An 18,546-nucleotide genomic window follows, 5' to 3' on the forward strand; every position below is an offset into this window, starting at 1 on the left:
ATACTATTCAGCTTTTTAAAAAGGGACTTCCCTGGTGGCGCAGTTGTTAAGAATCTACCTGCCAATGCAGGGGATACGGGTTCAATCCCTGGTCCGGGAAGATCCCACATGCCACGGAGCAACTAAGCCCGTGTGCCACAACTACTGAGCCTGTGCTCTAGAGCCCACAAGCCACAACTACTGAGCCTGCACACCTAGAGCCCATGCTCTGCAACAAGAGAAGCCACCGCAATGAGAAGCCACCGTAATGAGAAGCCCGCGCACCGCAACGAACAGTAGCCCCCGCTCTCCTCAACTAGAGAAAGCCCGCACGCAGCAACAAAGACCCAACACAGTCCTAAATAAATAAATAAATAAAAATAAAAAGAGGGAAATTTTGCCACATGCTACAACAGTGGATGAGCCTTGAGGACATGCTGAGTGAAATAAACCAATAACAGAAGGACAAATACTATATGATTCTACATATATGAGTTATCTAGAGTAGTCAAAATCATGGAAAAGGAAGTAGAATGGTGGTTGCCAGGGGCTGAGGGAAGGAGAAAATGGGGAGTTGTGCTATGGAGTATAGAGTTTCAGCTTTGCAAGATGAAAAAATTCTAGAGATCTGTTACACAGCAATGCGAATATAGTTAACACTGCTAAACTGTACACTTAAGAACGTAAATTTTATGTTATGTGCTTTTTACCACAATTAAAAATTCTCCCCCCAGAAAGATTTTAAAATATATTTTACCAGCTCTTCTAGTTGTTCTCAGCAAGAGGGTTGTTCTGATATAAGCTAGGCAGTCATAGCCAGAAGCCATGAAGGCTTTTCGATTTTTGTTTTTAATAAAGTTGCTTACTTCCCTGTTTCCATTCTTCTCCCCCATAGCTAATTCTGGACTTAGTAGTCAGAGCTTGATTTTTAAAATATAATCAGAGTATTCTACTCCTTTGTTTAAAAAACTATCAGTGGCTTCCAATTGTGCCTGCAATAAAATACAGCATCTATAGGAAAAACCTGTCTACCTCGCTAACATCCTCTTCAGGCTCTTTCTTTTTCACTCATTATGATCCAGCCACATTGGTCTTTTAGTTCCTCCAACAAACTGAGCTCTTTTTCATATGAAGGCCTGTACACATACTGTGCCCTCTTTTTGCCTGGAAAGTTCTACCCCCCACTGGCTATCTTCCAGTTATCTTTGATATCTCAGATTAAATATCACTTCCTTAGTGAGGACATCCCTGACTACACAAGCCCAAATAGGTACTTCTATTATATGAAACTCACTATATACTTCTTTCCTTTGTAGCTCTCGTCAAAATTTTGGATCATTTATTTGGGGGTTACTTGCTTAATCATTGCTTATCTCTCCCACTGGATTATAAACTCTATAAACATCCATGTCTCTTTGATACAGTTCAATGCCAAGTATAGTGCTTGGTATACTATATATATTTATATATATTTGTTGAAAGAATAAACCAATAATTATTTTTTCAATTGCTCTATAATATTCATTTTACAGGAAAATTATTTCCTCTTAGTCAGGGGGTGGCACTGTTGGTTAAAGAACGCGTAAGTGGAAAAAAAAATCACTTAATAAAGTGGCTTTTTAAATTAGTCACTTCTTCCGCCAGTATTTAATCAGGACCTTCTCTGTTTGATACACCATAGTGACTAAAATCTTCCAAAGAACCCAGTTGTCTGATAAGATATATTATTAAGATAATTTTAGTTAGGGATTGGCAAAGTACAGTCAGCAGATCCACTATCTGCTTTTGTAAATAAAGTTTTTTTTGGAACACAATCATGCCCATTTATTTGCATTTTTGTCTATGGCTGCTTCACAATACAATGGCAGGGTTGAGTGGTTGCAACAGTGACCATAAGGCCCACAAGCCTAAAATATCTATCTGGCCCTTTAAGAAAAAGTTTGCCAACCCTTGTTTTAACTCCAAAAGAGCAAACTGAACAATATACATATACACACATACATATATATGTTTTTCTACATAAGGTTTAGTTCACAAAGTGGGTTGAAATAACCTCATTAAAAAAAATAACTACCTTAGAAAAATCTTATAATCAACATACTAAAGTAATCCACAAAGATACTTCTATGTCCTTCTCAAGAGGCACTGGTGGCAGCCTAAAGCAGTCACGTGAACCCACGTGCAGCTAATAACAAAGAAAAGTAGACGAAATATAATAAAGATAACTTTTTAAAGATCTGAAAGACAATGAATTTAGGCAGAAACCACAGAATTTACTGAGCAACTGGTGATAATTATGAATCTGTGGCTTTTTACCTGACAGTGTCCCTCATCCCTTCAAATACAGGAGTGAAACACTGCAGTCTTTTTTTTTATATGTATATATGTTTATTTATTTATTTTTGGCTGCACTGGGTCTTCGTTGCTGCGTGTGGGCTTTCTCTAGTTGTGGCGAGCAGGGGCTACTCTTCCTTTTCGTGCGTGGGCTTCTCATTGCGGTGGCTTCTCTTATTATGGAGCATTGGCTATAGGCGTGCAGGCTTCAGTAGTTATGGCATGCAGGCTCAGTAGTTGTGGCTCACGGGCTCAGTAGTTGTGGCTCACGGGCTCTAGAGCGCAGGCTCGGCAGTTGTGGTGCATGGGCTTAGCTGCTCCACGGCATGTGGGATCTTCCTGGACCAGGGATTGAACCTGTGTCCCCTGCATTGGCAGGAGGATTCTTAACCACTACGCCACCAGGGAAGTCCCAACACTGAAGTCTTATTGGCTCAAGGTGGTAGCAAACTTAAGTTCAGGGTTGTTAGAAGAGACCCTGCAAACTTGGGAGGGAGTCCTGAAACAAAGGACCCACAGAAGGGAAAAGATCCAAAATCCGAGTAACAACTCTGCCAAAATCCCTGGCTGCATTCAACTACATGCCCAGGGCCTGCTGAAATATTGCAATAGCAGTCAGGAGTCCTTGGAAAACAATAGCACTGGGTGCGAGGTGTGTTTGCTGCCCTCTGACAACATATATTCCCCAACAGATGTGCACCTAAGGCAGCAAAAGCTGAAGCCCTGTGGGTTTAAGATAGCAGAGAACAGAGACAGGGCTAGCAGAGAGAGTAGCTTGACATTTAGAAGGGAAAACTGATCATTAGGGGAGCAGCAAAGAGGGTGAACCCCATAATCTGAGCAAAAATATTGGCCAAATCTTTGTTTAAATGGAGAACTAAGCAGAAACATAAGCTACTACACTCTACAGGGTTTGAGTCCAGGCAAATTTACTTCTTTCTAAATTAAAGCCACAATAATTTTCTTAAGAATGTAACAGAATCCAGAATGTCAGTGAATTTACTTTTTTTCTTTACAAGTGGTAAGTTTTAACTGACTAAAATCTGACAGAATTAGAAAGAAGAAATAGATAAAATAATTATAGTTGGAAATTTTAATATGTCTCTCTCAGTATTTGATATAACAAGTAGACAGAATATAGAACTGAACAATACTCTCAACCAGCTTGTCTTAATTGATATTTATAAAACATTTCACCCCAAAACAGCAAAAGAGACATTTTTTTCAAGTATACAAGGAATACCCAGCAAGACAGGCCACATGCTAGGCCATAATACAAGTCTCAGTACATTTAAATGGATTGAAATGTTACAGTTATATTCTCTGACCACAATGGAAAATTTCTAAATATTAGCATGAATCTCAAGGGCATTATGCTGAATGAAGAAAACCAGTCTAATAACTTACATACTACATGAGTCCATTTATTTGACATTCTTGAAAAGATAAAACAACAGGGATAGAGAACATGTCAGTGGTTATCAGGGTTCAGGTGTGGTGGTAGACATGACTACAAAGGGATAGGGCAAGAATTTGGGGGTGTGGTGTTAGGGGAATGGAACTATTCTGTATCCTGATTGTGGTGTTCCTTATACAAAATCTATACATATGCTAAAACTTATAGAACTGTATACCAAAAATGAAGTCAATTTTACTGTATGTTAATTTTAAAACGTAGTGGTGGGACTGGCCTTCTTGTGCATCTGGTTCTAGGATTCAAGTGATGTCAAGTCTTGACTTTTCACTGTTTCTCTTCCATCTCTTGCAGTTTTTGCTACATTCTTTAGGTTGCATATGCTAGCCCTTGGCAACTTCAGGCTCATATCAACACAATGTCACATCTAGCAAAGGAGAGATAAAGAGCATGCTTAACTGATAGCTCAAAGAGAAGTCCCAGAATTAAGTCTTGTAGGCCTTGATTAGCCTTACTAGGATACTTTGCACATTTTTGAACCAATCATTGTAATTAAGAGGGTGAGAGGGATGCCCTGATTGGCTTAGTGTAGATCATGTGCTCCACCCCTGGCTCCAAGGGGGTTTATGGGGAGAGGTAACTTCATAGAAACCACATGGCCTAAGACAGGAGGAGAAACAGATCCTCAGATGAAAACCAGAGTACTGTTATCCCAAGATGTGGGCTTAGATGGTGGGAGGCAAAAGCATTACATGGTCATTACATTAAACAGCCATTTGGTCATTTGCAGTCAAGCAGATCACACTGTCACTATTTGCCAGGTACTAGAGCAAATAATTATTTGATTATTACAGTAGGATGATTTTTTTTTTTTTTTAAACACTACACTAGTTTGTTTATTTATTTATTTACGGCTGTGTTGGGTCTTCGTTTCTGTGCGAGGGCTTTCTCTAGTTGTGGCAAGTGGGGGCCACTCTTCATCACGGTGCACGGGCCTCTCACTATCGCGGCCTCTCTTGTTGCGGAGCACAGGCTCCAGACGCGCAGGCTCAGCAATTGTGGCTCATGGGCCCAGTTGCTCCACGGCATGTGGGATCCTCCCAGACCAGGGCTCGAACCCGTGTCCCCTGCATTGGCAGGCAGACTTTCAACCACTGCGCCACCAGGGAGGCCCCAGGATGATTTTTTTTTTCTAAAAAGATCACCATTTCAAAATTCCTTTTAGAACAATTTCATTATTTAGATGCTTCTTATGTTTAGGCTCCAGGATGAAAGAGCTTCTAAGATTTTAATAATTTATTACAGGTTCCCAAATGAATTGTGCAATGAACTGTTTTCTCTAATCAAAATGAAGATTATCAAAAGAGAGAAAAAACTGGGGGGGAGGGGAAATTTGAAAGGTGATCAGTTTGAAGGGTGATGATTTAAACAAGAAATTCTCTTGGCAGGAATATGGTTTGGAGAACCTCAGGAGTGTGAGGGAAAGATTTCTCTATCACCAAAGTTTGAGATTCACAATGGTGTTAGGTGTATCCCTCATGATTTTTCTGTAGTCAGCTAGATATCTCCACAGGAACTTCCCACAGGCATCTTATCCAATTCAATTCGTCTACAAGTGAACTCATGAGCTTCCACTCCAAAACCTGCTTCTCATCCTGTGTGCAATCCATGTCTTAGTAAATGGTTTCATTTCCCACAGAAGCCCACTGTGGAGATGCTCTTCTATTTCTCATTCTCCCTCCATCTGTCAGTCACAGGGTTCAGTTGACTTTAACAATGTCTTTCAAATTGATCCCTTTTGTCCTTCCCACTGTAATGGGGATGAGTTGTTTGGCCTATTACAGTTTCTCCTAAACGGCCCCCCGTGTCACTTACCACCTTCCATACTGTTAAGAAAAGCATTTTCCTAAAATGCAATGGAATTTCCTCCCTGCATTGCTTAACTATGCTTCAGTGAGGAAAAAGACCCAGATGTTGAGTAGTTATCCTTGAACTGTGGGATTGATGATTTGATGTTTTTGTTCTTATACATTTTGGCATTTTACAATATTTAGTAATGAGCGAAAGAAAAAGATTCAGTGCTTTCCGCCACCTACTTAGCATGGTATACAGGCCCTATGAGACCCCACACCACCTCTCCCCCTGACTCCAGTGAATACTCTTTGTAGACCAGTGGCTTACAAAATGAGATTAACAAAGTCTCTTCCTGGAAGTGCCTTGGAGGTCACAGCAGGGGATTAAGGGCTCTCCTTCACTCAGAGGATCTCCTTGCCCCTGCCTTTTATTTCTTAATGTATTGGGCTTTTTCATGATATTTCCTTTAAAAAATGTATTTTGCTTCTAATTAAAGGTTTAAAAGTGGTTATCCCAGTTACCATCAAGAAAGCATTTTCTGATCTTACCGTGCTCTTTCTCTCCTTCATAACTTTTACTTGCTGTTTCTTGTACCTCTGATGCTGTTTCCACCTTTATCTTTTGGTAAACTCTTCCCCTTCAAAACTTACCTTTTAGAGTGAGGGCGTCAGAGTGAGCAGGTTGGTAAATCTTTTGTGAAATCCTCCCTTATGATGTGAAACTGAGCTAGTCACTCCCTTCTCTGTTCCTCAGCCTCTATCCAGTCACTAGATTCATTTATTTCTGTGTTCCGTAAACATGCATTCCATGTGTCAAGAACTATGCTGAGTACTGGGGTGCAAGGTTGATCAGCACACTGGCTAGCCCTGAGTTAGGTCCTCCTGCTTTGTGTTTCCATAAAACTCTGTTTCATCTTTTATAGCACTGATCACACTTCGCTTATTTGCCATTCCCTGCTGGACCATAAGCAGCACGAGGGAAGCGAATCCTCTGTCTCGTCATCTCTCCACGCCCACCATCTACCACAGAGCCTAGAACATGGTAGGTGCTCAAAAATGATTTATTGAACACTTGTCCTTAAATTCGACACAAATTGGTGGGGGCAGACATGATGGAACAATATATTATTTATTTATTGCACAGAGATTACTGGTGGGAATATGAAAGCGGTGGTGGTCATTTCTACCCTAGCAGTTCTCATATGATACAGTTTATTTCTTTGGGCCATTTTACTTGCTGTCCCTGAAGGCTTTTGATTGAATGCAGGAAAATAAACAATTAGAGAGGTTCTAGATGATCTTATCTTTCTACAGAAAAAATTGACCTTATTTTTTGGCAGGCAACTAAAGTAGGGCAGATCAGTTCATTACAGTGAGGGCTGAGCTCATGTGAGGCTGGGCTGCAGTCTTACAGCAGTTGCTCTACCTCTAGATTGCACTCGGTGGATGCCTTCCAAGAGCATCAGTTGAGAGGGATGAGATGTTTCCTGGATTACCTCCTTCTGGCAGATGTTCAGCTCCAACTTCTGGGTACTGGAAACTCTGCTTTGCTTTTTAGCCATTTTCTGCTTGTTTCTATAGCCTCTAATCCATGTATCTTAAGAATCAGCACATACCTCAAACTGAAATCAAGTGTCAGGGGACTCCCCTGGTGGCACAGTGGTTAAGAATCCACCTGCCAATGCAGGGGACACGGGTTCGATCCCTGGTTCGAGAAGATCCCATATGCCGCAGAGCAACTAAGCCCATGCACCACAACTACTGAGCCTGCACTCTAGAGCCCGCAAACCACAACTACTGCACCCACGCGCCACAACTACTGAAGCCCATGTGCCCTAGAGCCTGCGCACTGCAACTACTGATTCCGTGTGCTCTAGGGCCTGCGTGCCACAACTACTGAGCCCGCGTGCCACAACTGCTGAGTCCACACACCACAACTACTGAAGCCCACGCAATCTAGGGCCCGCATGCCTCAACTACTGAGCCTGCGTGCTGCAACTACTGAAGTCCATGCGCCTAGAGCCCATGCTATGCAAGAAGAGAAGCCACCGCAATGAGAAGTCCGTGCACCACAACGAAGAGTAGCCTCCGCTCGCTGCAACTAGAGAAAGCCTGCACTCAGCAACGAAGACCCAACGCAGCCAAAAAAAAAATAAGCAGAAATCAAGTGAGTGTCAGGAGCTAAGTTCACCTCTGTATCTCCCTTATTGCCAAGACCTTGGCTCAAGTCCTGGCTGCTCAAACTCCATTTGTTCTCTGTACCGCCATGAGATTGCTGAAATCTGCTGGTTGCTCTGCCTTTTGGCCTCTACTCCATTTCTTCCTGTTGTAGATTCCTCGGCCAGCGCTCTCAAGTATTTGTTTTATCATGAAATTATTTTCACTTAGACAATAATCAAACATTAATAATAATACAGGTTCAAGAGTGTGTTAATTAAAATGAGAATTTATAAAGAAAACACCATTCTAAAAATGAATAACATAGAGTATTCAGCAGAACAAATTCAAAATAAATAAATACACACAGCTATGTTTCCAAATAGCAAAAATGGCTGCACATCAGTTTGAGTCAAAAAATCAACCAAACAAAAGAAGAATATGAAAACTCCTAGAATTTTATTCTAAAATCCTGAAGTTGACTATGAAAGTAAAATTTTTCTATGTTTAAAAATGTTTATAAATTAGGGCTTCCCTGGTGGTGCAGTGGTTAAGAATCCGCCTGCCAATGCAGGGGACACGGGTTTGAGCCCTGGTCCAGGAAGATCCCACATGCCGCGGAGCAACTAAGCCCATGCACCACAACTACTGAGCCTGCGCTCTAGAGCCCATGTGCCACAACTGCTGAAGCCCACGCACCTAGAGCCTGTGTCCTGCAACAAGAGAAGCCATGACAATGAGAAGCCCGCACACCCCAACGAAGAGTAGCCCCCGCTCGCTGCAACTAGAGAAAGCCCACGCGCAGCAACGAAGACCCAACTCAGCCAAAAATAGAAACAAATAAACAAATTTATATTAAAAAAAAGTTTATAAATTATATGACTTGCAGTTTCATAAAATTCTGAATGAATGTTCTATCTAGGACAAAATAGATCCCTGAGCAACATATCATATTTGAACAAGGCCTCTGAATGTCACAGATATCAGTCACTAAAGTAAACACTTATCCATGGCAGACTGAGTAAAGATTTCAGTGTGATATTCTAGAAGCTCAAGACTATAAATCACTTTTACTATACACAGCTCTACACACAGAGTTTTTTGTGGGAATTCTTGGGTTTCCACTTCACACATCATCTATCACTTAATGTGTGAAATCAATTCAGACATTTGCAAAAAGTTGTACAAGTTACTGTATTTACAAAAATGGCACAAAAGTGAATTCAACAGTCTATGCATGTACATACTTCATTCACATCTTCAACAAAAACAAAAAGATATTCTAACACTAGTGAAAAACACTAGGTACCATGGGCTCTCTTACGTAAGCATTAGGGTCACACAAGGTTACGCCAGAATAGGCAAATATTGCCCAGAAAAAATTCTATTTTTAAAAATGAAACAAGTTTAAGGCAAATCAAGTTCAACTACAGGGACACAAGTCTTTCATATCTGCCTGAAATATGTGATGTCTTCTAATTTGTGGTCTTAAACTTCTGTTTTACAAAATCCAAAAAGAAAAAGACAGAGGAAAGTAACAATAGAGATTATATGAAATAAGAAAAATATTAAAAGTTTAAAATTAAGTGAGGAAACCCAAAACATTAAAATCATAAAATTTGCTTATTACTTGTTAGAACTAGTTCTACACTAGAAAATATGAAATATATATAGTTGTTTTCAGAAAATTACTTTATACTGCTCTGATGTGTCTTTTTCATTGGTGCATTGTTTAATCCAAAAATTATACACATTCAAATTTTAAGATTATACCCCTTCAAGAAACAGCACATCTCACTGCTACCTACAAAGCTGTCCCAATGACATAGTGTATGAAAGGAAACAAATAGCTGAGAAGTAATATATTAAGAAGAAATAATAAAAATGAGAAGATTCCCAATTCAGTTCTTTTACTCAGCCAGACAGTTCACTAGCCACAGCAATGGTCTCTGTTTGGAAGGTCCCGTCGAGTAGGAGACATGGTCCCTAGACACCTATGTCTCATCTGAGGCTGCAGTAGAAGTTGCTTGATCTTCAGCGGGGAGGGGCAAGATAGAGGCAGAGGATTAAGAGGTACAAACCACTGTGTACAAAATAAACTACAAGCATATATTGTATGACACAGGGAATGTAGCCAGTATTTTATAATAACTATAAATGGAGTGTAACCTTTAAAAATTGTGAATCACTTTGTTGTACACCTGAAACATATAATATTGTATATCAACTATACCTTGATAATAATAATAATAATAAAAGAAATTGCTTGATCTTCATTTTTGCTTTATCCATGTTGTAATTCTCAGAATTTTTTAAAAGGCTTTTTTGCAACTATTTCCTCAAGAGCTCTGCCCCCGGACTTTCATCTCAGATGAGGATAGCTCACTTTCAACTTTGCTTCTTCATTTTTCTCTAGACTAGGCACTTTTTCTCTCATTTCCTTCATCTCAGCAAAGATGTCTTGGGAATGTCTGCAGATACAGGGCTCCCTCATACAACTGACACTGGGAAAAGCAAAGAACATGCCATCTCTTCCAGTGACTTCCCCTATCATTATTTAGAAGTGTATTTCATAATTTCCAAAGAAGTGGCGATTACAGAAATTATCTTCTTGTTATTGATTTCTAGCTCCATTCCACTATAGCCAGAGTCAAACTCTATGATTTGCATTCTTTATAGGCTAGCATATGGTGAATTTTTGAAAATGCTTTGTATGTATTAAAAAAGAATGTGAGGCATCTCTCTCGCGTGGTGAATCCTCTGGTTATTGCTGCCATCCTGGCCTTGGCAGTGCTGATTTCGAGACCCTCCGGAGCAGAGTTCTGGCGGGGGGATGTGTCGGAGTCCCTGGCTTGGCGCCCTGTGCTCTCAGGCCTCTGCGGGCCGCAGAGGGGCTCGATGGTTGGGAATGGGGCTGGCAGAGGTACAGGCAGGCTGTGGTCGGTGCCGACTCTGGAGGTCCAGTGTCTCACGGTGACCTCTAAAAAATGGTTTGCTATTCACTTGACCCAGAAAACCCCACAAACTCATGCAAGTCAAGAGATTCAAATCTTCGTGTTCACTTTCAGAACACTTGTGAAACTGCCCAGGCCAGTAAGGGTATGCATATCTGAAAAGCCACCAGTATCTGAAGGATGTCACTTTAAAGAAGCAATGTGTGCCATTCCGTCGTTACAATGGTGGAGTTGGTAGGTGTGCCCAGGCCAAACAGTGGAGCTGGACTCAGGTCGGTGGCCCAAAAAAAGTGCTGAATTTTTACTGCACATGCTCAAAAATGCAGAGAGTGATGCTGAACTTAAGGGCTTAGAGGTAGATTCTCTGGTCATTGAGCACATTCAGGTGAACAAAGCCCCCAAGATGCGGCACAGGACTTAACAGAGCTCATGGTTGGATCAACCCATGCATGAGCTCTCCCTGCCACATTGAGATGATCCTTACCGAAAAAGAAGAGATTGTTCCTAAACCAGAAGAGGAGGTTGCACAGAAGAAAAAGATATCCCAGAAGAAACAAAAACTTATGGCCCGAGAATAAATGCCGCAAAAAATAAATGCAAATAAAAGTTAAATAAATAAATAAATAAATAAATAAATAAAAAGAATGTGTATTTGGTAGTTGGGTGCTTCTAAATGTTTTAATTAGGCCAAATGCATTAATCATCTCATTTAAATATTCTGTATCATTGCTAATATTTTGCCTGCTTCTATCAGTTATTAAGAGAAGTATGTTAAAAATCTTCAAGTATGAAGTAAGTCAGAAAGAGAAAGACAAATACCATATGATGCCACTTATATGTGGAATCTAAAATATGACACAAATGAACTTTTATGAAACAGAAACAGACTCACAGACATAGAGAACAGACTTGTGGTTGCCATGGGGGTGGGGGGAGGTGGAAGAGGGATGGAGTGGGAGTTTGGGGTTAGCAGATCCAAACTATTACATAGAGAATGGATAAACAACAAGGTCCTACTGTATAGCACAGGAAACTATATTCAATATTCTGTGATAAACCATAATGGAAAAGAAAATTTTAAAAAGAATATATATACATAAAACTGAATCACTTTGCTATACAGCAGAAATTAACATAACATTGTAAATCAACTATAGTTCAATAAAAAATTATTACAATGTTTAAAAAATCTTCAAGTATGGTTACAGGTTTGTCTATTTTTCCTTGAAGTTCTGTAATTTTTGCTTTATAAAATTTGAGGCTGTGTTATTAAGTGTATACAAACTTAGAATTTTTATCTTCCTGTCAGATTAACATTTTCTTTTGGCTAGTGTTTGAGTGGTTTTTTTTTTCTTTTTTTTTTTAATTCACGTTCTTTTATTTATTTATTTATGACTGTGTTGAGTCTTCGTTTCTGTGCGAGGGCTTTCTCTAGTTGCGGCAAGTGGGGACCACTCTTCATCGCGGTGCGCGGGCCCCTCACCATCGCGGCCTCTCTTGCTGCGGAGCACAGGCTCCAGACGCGCAGGCTCAGTAATTGTGGCTCACGGGCCCAGTTGCTCCGTGGCATGTGGGATCTTCCCAGACCAGGGCTCGAACCCGTGTCCCCTGCATTGGCAGGCAGATTCTCAACCACTGCGCCACCAGGGAAGCCCTGAGTGTTTTTTAAAAAAATTGGAATCTTTATATTTTATGAGTGCTTTCGGAATCTTTATATTTTATGAGTCTCTCTCATCAGAGTTTTATTTTTTAACCAACCTGATGATCTTTGTCTTTTCATTAAAACATTTAGTCCATTTTCATTTACCGCAATTACTGGCTTAAATCTAACATCTTACTAATTTCCTTCTATTTTTCACGCCTCTTCCATGTTCCTTTTTCTCTCCTTTCTTGCCTTCTTTTGGATTGATTTTTTTATCATTTTATTGTCTTAATAATTTTACATTCTATAAACTTGGTAGTTATACATTGTATTACTATCCTTTTAGTGGTTGTACTAGAGATTAGAATATGCATCCTTAACTTATTAAGTCTAACATAAATTAGTACTTTTATTATTTCCAAGACAATGCTGCAAGCTTAGAACCTTTAACTTAACCTTTTCTCCCTGAAAATCATATGCTATTGTTGTCATGTATTTTAATTATACATAATTTTGAACTCCACAGAACATTATTAGAATCATTTTAGACAATATTAATTAAAATTTGTCCTTGTATTTACCCTCTTTAAAGCTCTTCATTCCTTTATTTCTGAGCTTCCATCTAGGGTTATTATATTTCTGCCTAAAGAATATTCCATTCCTCCCAGCCCTCCCAACTTATCCAACACTTTTTAAAAATATTTATTTATTTATTTATTTATTTGGCTGCGCCGGTATCTTTGTTGCAGCGTGCGGGATCTTTACTTTACATGAACTCTTAGTTGCAGCATGTGGGATCTAGTTCCCTGACCAGGGATTGAACTTGGGCCCCCTACATTGGGAGCACTGAGCCTTAGCCACTGGGCCACCAGGGAAGTCCCTATCCGACAATTTTTTATTGTTGTTTGTATATTTTCATGTAAATATATATATATATATATATCTTGTGGATATATATATATCTACAAGATTTTATTATTATTATTGTTTATATGGTCAATGTTTACTTAAATTCACTCACATATTTGCCTTTTTTGTTGGTCTTTATTCTTTCCTGCATTTCCGGGCTTCCAAGTAGGTAATTTTCCTCCTGCTTGAAGGATACTTTAATATTCCCTTTATTGTATGTCTGCTGATGACAAAGTCTCTCAAGTTTTTGTTTCTGAAGTTTACTTTATTTCATCTCCATTTTGCTGGCAAGAGAAGTCTAGGTTGGCAGGCAAATTTTGGTTTGTCAAACTCTCTAGTTGTATCTGGCCTAACCTCCAATTATCAAGAGGACTACATTTTTGGTTCTTAAAGAAGAAAATCTTAGACATCATGCATATTTTCTTATATTTGGGCAAACATAAGCTCATTTTTTTAAGTTGGGAGTTGGAGTATATAACTATGGAATCTTCACTCAGGAAAAACCACACTCCTTGCCCACCCTCCCTGGTTTAGAACAAATAAAATGAATATCAATATTTGGAAGTTTAAGAGAAGCAAGAAGTCACAAAAATGCAGTCAGAGAAATGGGGTGAATTGTCAAGGGGCAGTTCCTAAAGCAAAACCCTGGATGTTTGCTGCAATTCTCCAGGCTTTAAGAATGGTTCTTTTTCTAGAATGAATATGTATATATATATATGTAACTGAGTATAACTGAGTCACTTTGCTGCACAGAAGAAATTAACACAACATTGTAAATCAACTATACTTCAACTTAAAAAAAACTTTTTTTAATTTATTTATATTTTATTTTTGGCTGTGTTGGGTCTTTGTCGCTGCACACGGGCTTTCTCTAGTTGTAGCGAGCGGGGGCTTCTCTTGTTGCAGAGCATGGGCCCTAGGTGCACGGGCTTCAGTAGTTGTGGCTCGCAGGCTCTAGAGCACAGGCTCAGTAGTTGTGGCGCATGGGCTTACTTGCTCCGCGGCATGTGGGATCTTCCCGGACCAGGGCTCGAACCCGTGTCCCCTGCATTGGCAGGCGGATTCTTAACCACTGCGCCACCAGGGAAGTCCCTAAAAAATTTTTTTAAAGAGTGGTTCTTTTTCTTTCCTTCTTACCCTCTCAACAAGTGTTTTCTAAGCTCTGCTTAGTGCTAAATACTGTAAATCTTGATAAATAAGGCATGGAGTCAGCCTGCAAAGAGCTTCCAGTAGAGAAGATGACTGCTACATAAATAGTAGTAACAGACTGAGGCTTCATAAGAGCTGCAGAGACAAAAATCCTTCCCAGTTCAGAGGAGTGAAAGATTACTTTGAGGAAGTAAGGAGCTTAGGGAGGAAAGAATCAGGAAAAATACCTGTAGGAGGCAGCATTTGAGCTATGCCTTTAAGAAGAGAAGGAATTTGGTCATGCCTAGATGGTGACAAGTGACAGGTGGCAAGCTTTCCTGGGAAACGTTGTCCAGGAAGGAATAGGCAAGTACTATGGTCACACTGAATTACATGTGCAAAAGAGCAGCGAGAAATAAGAGTAAGTGCCAAACTACAGACGGCCTTGAATGCCAGGCTAAGGAGTTCTGTTTGAGACAAGTGCTCAGCTAAAGCACGTCTTGAGCGTTTCTTCAGAGAGGTGAGGGAAAAGGCTGTCGGGTGTCTATCATCTATCTACCCATCTATTTGTCTATCATCTATCGGGACCAACTCTGTGCCAAGCCCTTTGCCAGGTGCTTTATACACAATCTCTCATTAAATCTTCTTATCAGACTACGAGATAGGAATCAGGATCCTTACGTCGCGAAGGTGCCCTCACTCGTTTATCTTTCGTGGCTCCACGCACTTGCCTGCTGTCTTCTCAGGACTATGTTAAGGACATGACCTGGGGTGTCAGACTGACCTTTAAGGCAGATCCTTATGTACGTCAGAGGGTGTGAGTAACTGGGAGAAGATCCCACAGCTAGTGAGACTGCACCGAGGCAGCCGCCAGAAGCTGTCGCTCGGGCTGGGCACCAGCGCGGCTCCGGGAGACTGGAGCACGCCCCGCCCAGTCGCTCGCGATTGGCCGCGGGAGCCCTGACAGATGAGGGGGCGGGGCCGCGAGCTGGGTCCCGGGACTCGCCCGGGACTCCGAGGCTGCAGGCCGCGCCTAGGCTGAGCCGCCCCCGCCTGCCTCCCGCTTGCCTCCCGCGCCGCCCGCACGAGCGCTCCTTTCCAGCATGTTGTGGCAGGGCAACCGGGCGCTCCGGCGCTTCTCCACCGGCCAGGTGAGTCCGGCCCCGGCGAGCGTCCCGGCTCTCACCCGGGGGCTGCTTTCCAGATCCGGAGAGGGCGGGCCGGGCGGCGGGGCTGAGGGAGGGCAGCTGTGTTTACTTTGCTAAAGGCCAGGACGACGTTTTTAAAACCGGGAGAGTTAAGAGAAGGGTCCGGGGAGGGTCCTGAATGGGGCTTGTCGAGCGAGCCATTGTCTTCTACCGGGACGGGGCTGAGGATGTCTGGCTGGGATTGACAGGGTGGAAACAGTCACTCGGCAAAAGGGACAGAGTCGGTTCCCTTTCCGTTTTCATTTCAATTGTGAGATCTCTGCCTGGTTACGAGATGGAGCCGAGGTACAGGACCGAGACCACCTCCTGGAAGAGAGTGGTATCAAGTCAACCGGGTCCTCCTCCGCGGCCTGAGAGGTGTGAAAGCTCCCGACTGGCATGCAGGGCCCATTCAGAGAATGGCACTCCGAGCCGTTGACCGCAAGCTCATTATTCCTGAGCTGCAGGCGGCAAGATTTCTAGGATCACCAGGCGCTGCAGAAGCAGCCACCCTGGAACATTAGCAAACTATGGTGCAAAAACCTAGCCCTGGCCCAGCCCCGCGCCTTGGAATTGCATCAGCTTCTCCAGAAATGGCATGAAGGAGGACACGTTGCATGGGGCGCTGCCTTCAGCACTTCAGGGACCTGGGGAGAGATACCTCCCTGCATCTAGGCAGACTCCAAGCTGTTTAGGGAAGAAAAAGTCCACGCCATGTACATCATCTCTTTTATAGAAAGTGCATGTTTGCTGTGTTATAAAAGGATTTGCTTTTTGATTCCTCTTCTCTGCCAAAGTCATATGCGCATGTGTACATATCCAGATGTAAAAAACTTGGAGCAGAGAGAAGTCTTGAGTAGCATCAGGAACTGGCCCAAAGTTGCATAAATGGAAAAGGTTTTGTCCCCCAGACAGCCACAAGTAATGAGAATTCACTTTATCCCATGCAGTCAGTTCTAGTTATTTTGGGAGTATTCACCTTTTTTTAAATAAGCAAAAAGAAACTTGCTCTGGCAGATACTTTGCTTGCTGTCCTATGCAGAGCTCTCGACTCCTCCTTAGCTTTCTCCTGCCACGTGGCACACGGGAATCTGGGTTGGATGGCACAGAGAACAAGGGGCTTGTGCATGCCTGTTTTATTGGCCTCCTCTGTCAACACCTTTCATTTAATTGTCTTTTTTTGGAGAGCAGAAGGGGTTCCTGAAGGATGAAAAAATGCCAATAGTGGGGTTACATAAGATTTCAGTAATAAAAGATGAACATCCCAGGTGGCAAATGGCATAAACAAAAACACCCTTGTGGGGAAGCACCAGGTATGGTCAGGGGTCAGGGGCCCGAGTCTATCTCTAGGAATACATTTGGGAGAGCAGTGCCATATGGCTGGGAAGAAGGCAGGTTCTTCAATGGTCAAAGGAAGACATGGAATAATAAGTGAAGAATTTGGGATATTTTACTCCATAGAAACTGGAGATTCATCCTTTGGACCGTGTTCCTATAAGAATTGTTCAAAATCAGACATGGCTGGTGGGAGCGTAAAATGGTACAGCTGCTTTGGAAAACCGACTTTTTTTTTAATAAAATTAAACATAAACCCATCAAATGACCCAGCAGTTGCCCTCATAGGTATTTACCCAAGAGAAATGAAAACTTATGTTCACACAAATACCTATTTATGGATGTTTACAAAGGGATTATTCATAGTCACCAACTTAAATGTCTTTCAGCTGGTGGCAGGATAAGCAAACTGTGGTATATCCATCCATATAGTGGAATCTTAACTCAGAAAAAAAAAAAAAAGGAACGGACTACTGATATATACAACAACATGGATGAAACTCAAGTGTGTATGCTAAGTGTAAGAAGGCAGACTCAAAGGGCTGCATATGTATATGAGTCCATTTGTCTGACACTTTGGAAAGAGTAAACCTATAGTGATGGAAAAAAAGGCCAGTGGTTATCAGGGGCTGGAGATAGGGGGAGGAATTGACAGCAAAGGGACGGGAGGGAATTTGGGAGGATGATGGAACTGTTCTTTATCTTGATTGTAACAGTGGTTACATGACTGTGTGTTTGTCCAAACTCAAAGAATTTTACATTGAAAATGGTGTGTTCATTGTATGTAAATTGTACCTTCGTATGAAAAAAATTTTTTTAAATCACACAGCGCTTTTGAGTTTGGTATTAAAGCAGAATGAAGGAGGAATGAAAAAAAAAATCTCTCAGAACTTAACAAAATCCAAGGAGGAAATAAGTTCATAACACTTCCTGATATAATTAATTTTTCCATTCTCTGTCTTAAAGAAATGGACTTAGAAATATTTAATGATCTCAGCTTAATGATATGACTGGATCTTATTAACTAGTGCAACTATATATAGCAATAAGACCTTTTGTCAATTAGTTATTATTGTTCACTTCCAGTATCTTGCCTGGCTCACTGCTTCTTAATTTCTCCCGATGGTGGGAGCTATTTAGCCCTCATATTTATCTGGCACTCTGTTACTTAGCTGTTATTTCCTCTGCCAGTGTCTGGGACAAGCCTGGCTGATGCTCTGGATTCATAGCCTGGTTCCAGGACTTAGGGTTACTTTATGATCCAATTCAAGAGGCTGGACCTTTCCCTGCTTCTTGAAACCAAGTACTGGCTTTATACCCTAGTTCTAGCAACCAGGTCCTTAACTTGTTTCCTTATTGCCTGACCCTCTGCTTTGGCATCTAATTTGATTTGATTTAGGACCTTCAGATTCAACTTCAAACCATATTAAATTGTGTATTATGTACTGAGCACTTCATCTAAATCCTGAAGAAATAATAATAATAATAATAGGTATCATGGATATAGGACTTTGTATGCACCAGGCACTGTTATAAATGCTTTACATATACTCATTTAGTCTTCATAACATCTCAATGAAGTGGGTACTATTATAATGCCCGTTCTACGAATCGGGAAACTGAGACCCAGAGAAATTACATAATTTTTTTAGAG

The 18,546-nt window shown here is 41.2% G+C and overlaps 1 protein-coding gene, 1 long non-coding RNA gene and 1 pseudogene across 3 annotated transcripts in view; all 3 read left to right on the forward strand.

The window, feature by feature from the left end:
• Positions 1-18,546, forward strand: part of LOC309640631 — a 317,179-nt gene that overhangs the window by 44,758 nt on the left and 253,875 nt on the right. The window lies entirely within an intron of this gene.
• Positions 10,651-12,039, forward strand: LOC309640590 (large ribosomal subunit protein uL22 pseudogene; annotated as a pseudogene). The gene has a single exon. The product of its transcript is annotated as a large ribosomal subunit protein uL22 pseudogene (transcript).
• Positions 15,353-18,546, forward strand: part of ALDH1L2 (aldehyde dehydrogenase 1 family member L2) — a 56,211-nt gene continuing 53,017 nt past the window's right edge. Inside the window, exon 1 of the mRNA XM_082419388.1 lies at positions 15,353-15,521. Coding sequence (XP_082275514.1) covers positions 15,474-15,521 — 48 coding nt within the window. The 5' untranslated portion in view covers positions 15,353-15,473. The remainder of the gene's footprint in view (positions 15,522-18,546) is intronic.

Source organism: Balaenoptera physalus, assembly GCF_965194825.1.
Source record: "Balaenoptera physalus genome assembly, chromosome: 13".
NCBI lineage: Eukaryota > Metazoa > Chordata > Mammalia > Artiodactyla > Balaenopteridae > Balaenoptera > Balaenoptera physalus.